A 9,148-nucleotide genomic window follows, 5' to 3' on the forward strand; every position below is an offset into this window, starting at 1 on the left:
ATGGTCGTCACCACTTGTCTGTGAGATAGATGTATCCTTATCCACAGTTTCGTCACTGATGAAAGTGTCTTCATCAGGAACTGCTGGAATTATATCCAGAGCTTCCTCCTCTGACTCATTATCTGGGTGTCTTCTGATTCCAATGAGTTTGATGAATTGGTGACTGGCTTTGCAGGTTACAACAGTTTCTCTTTTCATTTCAGGACGGGTTGGTGGGGTAGCCTGGTGCTGAGTGTTTACTCATTACACCGAAAACCTGAGTCCCATCCCCCAGGTGGATACAGTGTGTGAGGTCCGTTTCTGGAGTTATTTTAGCTCGTTGAGAAAAAACCCTTGGCAACACCAATGTCATCATTTTGGTGTATTAATCGGTGAGCATGGGGAATCTGATCATAGCAATGTATACTGGTCATTTTATTTCAGTCGCTTGTTTGCAAAGGTTACCTCTGAAGTTAAACTTTCCTGTTTACAAAAAGTGTGATTCCATGTATCAAAACACTCGTCATTTACATGGTGATCATTGACATGGTGATCAGGTGAGCAAGCCCTACCCTATTGTCTTACAAGCACTGAAGACCCTTGAAGACCCGGGTTAGAATTGATCAGTAATTCATGCTTGTCGTGAGAGGCAAAACGATATCGGTTGGAGGGCTGGCTCATTTGGTTGATTCGTCAATGTATCCCGATTGCGTAGATAGATGCTCATATTGTTGATTACTGGATTGTCTGATTCATACTTGATTACTTCAGACAGCCTCAGTGTAGCTGGCATATTGATGAGTGTGGCCAAAAGCTAAACAGTATCAGTGAACCACGTCATTCTGCCTTGTAAGAACCACAGAGGTCTATATAACTGTAAACACCGCCACACACTGGCTTCTAACTTGAACTTCTTTTTATATCTAATAGTAGCTAATCATAAATGTACCTCAAAGGCTAACCGTTAGTCCTTTGGCACGGCCACATAGCCACGTCATCAGTTCATCTGAGCAACACAGAACTATGTGGCTCAAGTCAAAATAGGGAATAGCGTCAGACATTAGTTTTGTGTGATCAAAACTATAATGTAAGCAAGGCTCGTATGGCAGACTTTGAAATCTCGTGAATTTATTCAACTATTGTGGAACTCCTGAAAGAATACCTGTCACTGTTTGTATAAAGGGAACAAACGACCGCACGCCATGTTGACCTGACATGGTGGATCGACGCTCATACTATCAGTCACTGGTTTGCTTGGCACGTCCCACGTTTAGAGTCACTCAAGTGTCAGAGGGAGAAGTCGTTGAAATAGCCCACATTGTGTTGCCAAACCAACATGTTTCTTTAACCTGTTTTTTTTTCACTCAAGAGCAGCCAAATCTCTGGACATGTACATAGGACCCGGGAAGATCAGGGTCAGAATTCATCGTCAGTAACCCATGCTTGTCGCAAGAGGCGACTAACGAGATCGGGTGGTCAGGCTCGCTGACTCGGTAGGCATGCACATGTCATCGGTTTCCAACTGCGTATAGATCGATGCTCCTGCTGATCACTGGATTGTCTCGTTCAGACTCGAGTATTTACAGACCGCCGCTATATAACTAGAATTTTGCTGAGTGCGACGTAAAGCAAAACTCACTCACACTCCCCTTTTCCTCACGAGCAGTGGTATCTCTGAACTTGTACACCGAAGGCATAATTAAAAATTGGTTTCAACAAAATCACTAAATGCTCTATATTGTCACTGGATTTCCGTCCTATCACCTGTTTGGCTGTTTTTGACTTGTTTTCGCATGGCAGGTGTAACCAACACACATCTTTATGTAACCTGTATGTAGTGGGTGCTACTGGTGAAAACCCTGTTCATCCCTTCTCCTGAACACCGGGTGTCACGATGATATCCACCGATACCTTCATAAACTTTACTACTTCATTATCATAATGTTTTACAGATGAATATGAAAAATGCAGGAAGACATGTTCGGATGATCCTTGAACAATCATTGTGTTAAGGCTCATCATCAGCTGACCCGTGAAGATCGGAGTTAGAATTGATCCTCAGTAACATATGCTTGTACATGAGGTGACTAACAGGATCGGGTGGTCAGGCTCGCCGACTTGGTTGATGTGTGTCATTGTATTCTTTGTGGCGTAGATCATGCTGTTGATCACTGAATTGTCTCTTGCAGAGTCGAGTATTTACATATAACTGGAACTGCTGAGTGCGGCCTAAAAGTAAACTCACTCACCCATCATCAACTATGTCCCTTTGCTCCCTCTACACGCAGCCCCGACTGCCGGAGAATAGGAAGAATTCACAACAGTGCAGCCTTCCGCATAACCCAGAGCGTCAGAAGGGCTGTGCACCCGGTGGAGAAACCGTGACCTCTCCTGATCTGCGTCAGTTATATGAGGAGATACCAAGCCAGGGGCTCTGAGAAGACAGTGTACTTGAGACGATAAGGAAGTGGAACATTTATCTGCTGTTCTATGCTGAGCATTGAAGCGCTCTCATAATACCAGTTGACATTTTCCATCTCTTGCCAATGTATTCACTTTATCTTACCTTATTTCTGTAATCATGTATACCCTTCAGAAACTGCCATGACACTTTATGTATCTATATACCTATATATCTATATACCTCAAGGATGTGATATATATTGCCTTATATGCCACGTGGAATGTATCTCTGGATTGAAATTATACATATGGAAATTAATTAAGCAACACCAAATTCAAAGACACATAAAAACTTAACAAAGTTTAACGAAGTAATTTTGATGATTGATTATTCAATTTTGATGTATTGACATACAGCATGAGCTTTTCATGGGTTGATATGACGCGCGTGAAGCTTGCACAGCGCACGTGCATTGCTTTAACCTCAACTTTCGAAAAATGCACTTTTTCCCTGGGGTGTTTACAAGCGCAGGTTGTCGATTGCATTCGGTTTTTCATTCATTTCAATGTCATGGCACGTAGGAAATTATCAGAGGCCACTCATTGGCAAATAATCGGCATGAGGAATGCTGGTATGTCTCTAAGACAAATCGGGACTCAAATCGGACGACATCATTCCATAATTTCAAAACTTTTGAAAAAATACCGGGCCACTAATGAAGTTAAAGACCTGCCTAGACCAGGAAGACCCAGGAAGACCACAGTCCGGGAGGACAGAGCTTTACTGAGACTTGTACGGCGCAGGTCCTTCGACTCGAGCTCTCGGTTGAGACAGGAGTGGCTTCCAGGGAGACCCATCTCGAACAGGACTGTTCGGAATCGTCTGAAAGCTGCAGGATACCGGGCAAGGAGGCCAATCAAGCGACCCAGACTGTCTCCAGCCCATAAGGCAGCCCGACTGGCCTGGTGTAATGACCGTTTGCACTGGAACATTGCCTCTTGGAGGAAGGTCCATTTCTCAGATGAGAGCCGGTTCTTGCTGCACATGGTGGACGGTCGTACTCGGGTCTGGAGGCAGAGGAACACAGCAATGGCTCCACGGAACATCCAGGAGACTGTGGCCTTTGGGGGAGGTTCCGTTATGGTATGGGGGTGCATTTCCATGAACTGCAAGTTGGATATCATTACCATCCGTGGCAACCTTAACGGTGTTCGTTACCAACAGGAGGTTCTTGACAGGGCTGTGGTACCTCATTTTGAGAACCATCCTCTGGCAACGAGACCCATATTTATGGACGACAATGCTAGACCTCACAGGGCGCATGCTGTAAATGATTTTTTGCGGCAAAATGCAATTGACAGAATTCCATGGCCTGCCATGAGCCCTGACCTCAACCCCATTGAACATTTGTGGGACTTTATTGGCCGTCGTGTGAGGCAGAGAGACCCACCAGTCCATAATCTCAACGAATTGACGGCTGCCCTGCATGAGGAGTGGAACAGGATCCCCCAGAATCAGATCCGGAGACTCATCCAAGGAATGAGGAGGCGTCTGGAATCGGTGGTGCGTGCGCAGGGAGGACACACTAGATATTGATGAAAGTCGGTGTGCAGACTCTCAGATGACTGTTCTTTCTTTCCATGTGACATTTGTGTTAATACACCTGACAACAACGTCTGTGGATGAATAGTAAATTGTGTCCATTTTTTCATGAATTTAAGACAGTTTTAAGAATTTGGATTTCGTTGCAATAAAGCAAAGTCTTGATACTTTTTCCCTTTAAGTTGTTTGTCAGAGATCGTCTGTTGAATAAAAAAGTGTCAAACTATATCAACCCGGCATATTTTGATTGTCAGAACACTTCAAAGTTGCTCCAATAGAAAAAATTGGGGTGTTGCTTGATTAATTTCCAGGTGTATAGAAAAAAACGACAACAAAAGCCCAGGTTATAGTGCTTTACTAAGCTCTGTTTTAATGAGGTTGAGGATCCAGTTATACTTAGAGAAAAAATGCTTTTCAGTGGGTTTGTAAGTTCCTATTTGAACAAATTCTGAAACTGAGAGAAAATGTACACAGTATATTTTCTCAAGATACAATGAAGGTAAAACAAGAAGACTGTTTAACCGCTACCAGTACAACAAAATCATTGAAGAAATTAAACTGAGCAAGCAAGAAGAAATAAACAAATCGGTTATACTAAGGGCAGCTGAAAACGTCATTGTTAGCGGTCATGGCTTTCGGGAATGCAATTGTACACCAAGTGGACTATGTATAACTGAGATGCAACTGCTAACGGAGTGGGAGAAATCGCACTATAATTATTCGTTGTCATCTTTCCAGTTTTTGTGCTATAATACGAGCTGTAAATAATCGATATCTATCATGTCTTCAAGTTTCATGTAATATGAATATATAATCAGTCAATTAATTTTAGTGTGTGAGTGAGGTGAGAAAATAAATTTCAACTTTTTAATGTGTAATCTTACTGCTTTATGTATTAGGGAATAACGCTACTCTGTACTATGAAGGTTAGGCAGTATCGTAATTGACTCGTCAATAAGATTACGGACTAACCTGAGGCATCAGTTGTCTTATTTCTCATTGACTAGACAGCAACGTTACTGCCTTACTGACGCTTGTGTGTGTATGTGTGTGTTTGCTCGCGCGTGTGTGTACTCGTGCATGTGTTTGTTTGTGTGTGTGTGTGTGTGTGTGTGTGTGTGTGTGTGTGTGTGTTTAACATATTCCAACTAACATCCCCAAAATAATTCGATAACTCTTTTTGTATCAAGTGTTTCAAGTTAATTTGTCATATCATGTCTTTGCGAAATGTTCTGGATATGTTCAAAATACTTTTTAAAAATTCACGGAAAGGATATGGTTCCAGAAATATTTTGGAAAAATGTATGTAGAATCTAATGCTCTCCTGAAAGAGTTTGGTAAAATATTCTAAATACTATTACTCTTCTTCTTATATTTACTCACGTATCCAGACTTGTTTCTTGAACATATAGTTGTCCTGTTTTGAAAACATAATCAAAAGTTCAAACTATATGTCGACACACTGTCACAAAATAGTATTAGAAAAATTCCGAACTGGGGTTCTTATTTTGCAAACATAAGTACGTTCCAGTTATAAACTGCCACGAACACAGGCGTAACAGGTAATTACTCCCACTTGGCGTAGCACTCTCGTTGTCTATTTGTTTCCAATGTCTGTCAGCCTTACTGAGACTTATCGCCATCACGACAGGCAATTAGTAATAAAGAAAGAAAAATCCCTACTCGCCGTCACCGGTGTGAAATAATCATTTAAAAAAAGAGTTAAAAGTTTTGATTGGGGCTTGGCATGAAAACAGGCAATAGTGCCAGGTGGAGTGTCAGTTAAATATAATAGCATTAAGACCACTCTCTTGTGAACGCTTGATGCACTGTTGATGGTCGAGACGCCCGGTGCAACACTTCATACTATGGATCTCCTATGTGTTGACGTTAAACAGTTGTATAACATCATGTGGAATCGAGATGGTAAAATGTAGATTCAACAGACAACAAAAATGGTAGACGGAAACATTGTCTACATTACAAGAGGACAGACAATTCAACATCCAACATTTCCACCGTGTCGATTTCATCTATTATTATCGTATAGATTTAAACCAAATTTTACAGTACACGACCCCACTTATATATTGCCAGACATATGCAAAACATTACGGTCTCTAGGTAAGCAGTCATTTCAGATGTAACATAAGATATGACAGCCTTTGTTGTTACGGATGCAAACACTTATCCATACAGCACCTACAATCAATGGCCATAGACTGTCTCCCACAGATTTAAACTCAGCTGTCAACTAGAACTGAAATGAAACTATACCGGCTCTACCCATCGATTGATGTGTCTGGTATTTGGTGTTTGACAAACACTTGAATGTTCCTCACACATGAAAGAATCACTCAGATGTAACTTGCAGCTTCTGTTGATGATTTTTGTTATCATTTGTATGCGTATGTGTCTCATGTTCAATATTTGGCAATTCACACGGAAGGATAAATCCCTACAACTTCAAGTTTCAACCCCAGTTGACTACAGTTGAAGTCCTCATGACTTACTGTAGCGTACTGAAGATGGTAAGTTGCCTGGATACGATGGCGTTCTACTCTCTGTTCATGGTGTTCCTTCTTTCTGCGAGTGTGGAAGCTGCTGCTGAAACTAGGTCCTCCCTCTACACTCTTCATACCGCGACCATAACAAACGCCATTCCCGTCAGCATCCGGTCTGTGACTACCGCTTCCGGTACAGAATGTCTTGCCCAGTGTGTGGGCGTCGACACCTGTACCGGGGTAGTCTACTGTCCCGACGACAACGTCTGTTACCTGATGGCTGCGACATTTGACAGCGTCCCCACAGACACGTGTCGAGTGTACGTGCAGAAAGATACAGGGACACAGGTCAGTGGTTTAAATCACTCATGCTATGATCCACTAATGTGTACGTGTTGTGTGTCACGAAGGGAATATACACAACTGTCTCGTTTCACCTAGGTCGTAATGGTAACGGGGGGGTGGGGGGGGGGGGGGGGGGCATAAATGGGCTTCACACGTTATACTCACTTGGGAATCTAACCGGCATCTTCGGCTTGTTGAGTTTTCACCATTAGGCTACTGAACCTTTGTGCGTTAGAAAAGACGATCAAGTCGTTATTGAACGGAAATAACATTAGCAACCATGGTCTGGGAAACGATGTGAAAGAGAAAAATATATTTACAGGCGGCACTTGCGAATCCATGTGCAAATGGCGGTACACCAACCAACGCGGGCCCCGGTTGCAGTTGCACCCCCTCGTTTACAGGGTCACGATGTGAGACCCGGATAGAAGGTAATCTTTCTTTACGTATATGCCTTGCTACCAGATTTCTTTTTTCATGGCCACACTTAGATAAATACCTGGCAAATGTATTCACGGTATTTGATGGTCTAACTAAGTGGATATTTTAGACTGGGTACAACGGTTGTCTCTCGTGTATGTCTTTCAAAACGCATACCATATTCTCAATAAATACGTCATCAGTCTCTAGGTTGACTCCATACAACGATCATCAATGGTGACTTGAAGACCAATTGGGCAGACTAAGTGTCATAATTCATGGTCATTCGATACTGATGATGCTCGTATTTCAGTTTGTATTTTCTATTAAACATTTTATATCCCACATGGTTTCAGACTGTACTGACGTGTCCCAGCACGTTAGTAACTCTTCTGGCACCTACACTGTCTGGCCGACCAAAGCCGCACAACCCTTTGACTTGGAATGTCATGGCGTCACCACCATGATCATGTTCAGGGACAAAACCATCAGTGGCTGTGGGGCGGTGCCCGTGACGTACCTCGACGTTCCTTGGGCCGTCTACAAGTCTGGCTTCAGCCACTCCAACTGTTACATGTGGCTGGGTCTGGAGAAGATGCATGCTCTGACTAATGTCAGACCTTACTCACTATACATGTCATTGAAGAGATTTGATACCACACCAGGACAAGTGTCTTACGACGCCTTCTCCGTCGGTGACGAGGCTTCGGAGTATGAGCTGTCAGTGTCAGGGTTCACTGGGGATGGCGTTTTTGGAGACCACTTTAACCTTGGGGACTCAGCCAAAACCCTGGATGGGAGTCACTTCTGTGCCAAGGATCACTGCAACAACTCAGTCAACCTGTGTGCCGACTGGCATAAAGGAGCCTGGTGGAACTGGTTGAATGACTGTCAGCAGAATCCTCACCAGCAATATGACATTTATTGGATTCTTGATGATGGTACCCTTCACGAATGCAAAAGCATCCGTATGTTTATAGATCCCACCTAAGTCACTGTTCCCGGCCCAATGTCAGCGGGCGTAGTGTAGAGGTGCATCATTTCCCACATTCTCTCTGTTCCAGGTCTCTCTCATTGTCACACTTTCTGTGTAGCGTGTTTGAAAAGAACGTTGAACAATCCGTGGACGACATTAGGTGACGATTTCAACGAAGACGACTGCAAACGTTTCTCCATGTATATGAAGCGCGTCCGACTCACTGTCCCAGCAGACACCAGGTGTAATGGAGTGTGAAGCTGAAGATTACACAGAACCATATATTTTCCCACTGACGTCTATAGTTATAATACATTATCTGATACCAATAGCTATTACATGTACATGTGTGCATAGTCTTACCTTGAAGAAGCACAGACATAATCTGTAATATGTCCATATGATGTAATATGACCACCTGAATCAGTTCCTGTTCCGGGTAAAGGAACTCGGGTTCCACACAAAATGTGAAGCGCTTGCAAATAAATATAGTCACATTCAGCATATGTCATCATGTCAAAAAGGACAGCACTGAGCATTAAATATATGATCAGTTATAAATATGGATGTACATCGAAAATCTTACACAAAATCACCCATTCGCAGCTGTTCACACTGAAGGCTTATCCTGATTTGTTGTCACGCATTTCTAGTAACTAGAACCCTCTCGAGTTCACGAGTATTTATACACATTGCTGCATGCTCTGTGACGCTGGTTGAAAAAAAAAACGGCCAGTGTCCGAGGACTTTGGAAAAATATAATTTAACCATTTAAGTAATGGTTAAGTGATTATTATTCTAAGCTGCAGTCAACAATACTACATCTGTGTTTTCGTATCTGTATTTCGTTACCTGGCGATTTATAATTTTCGAAATTTGCAGCTGTGATGCATATAATGGTTATTGCGCGAGCACACA

General features: G+C 42.7%; 1 protein-coding gene across 1 annotated transcript; it reads left to right on the plus strand.

The window, feature by feature from the left end:
- The first annotated feature begins 6,483 nt into the window (after positions 1–6,483).
- On the plus strand, positions 6,484–8,255 carry LOC137256570 (angiopoietin-4-like). The gene is made up of 3 exons (XM_067794437.1): positions 6,484–6,865; positions 7,164–7,265; positions 7,611–8,255. The coding sequence occupies exons 1-3, from the start codon at positions 6,490–6,492 to the stop codon at positions 8,243–8,245; spliced, it is 1,113 nt and encodes a 370-aa protein (XP_067650538.1). The 5' UTR covers positions 6,484–6,489; the 3' UTR covers positions 8,246–8,255.
- Positions 8,256–9,148: the final 893 nt, after the last annotated feature.

Source organism: Haliotis asinina, chromosome 11, assembly GCF_037392515.1.
Source record: "Haliotis asinina isolate JCU_RB_2024 chromosome 11, JCU_Hal_asi_v2, whole genome shotgun sequence".
Lineage (NCBI taxonomy): Eukaryota > Metazoa > Mollusca > Gastropoda > Lepetellida > Haliotidae > Haliotis > Haliotis asinina.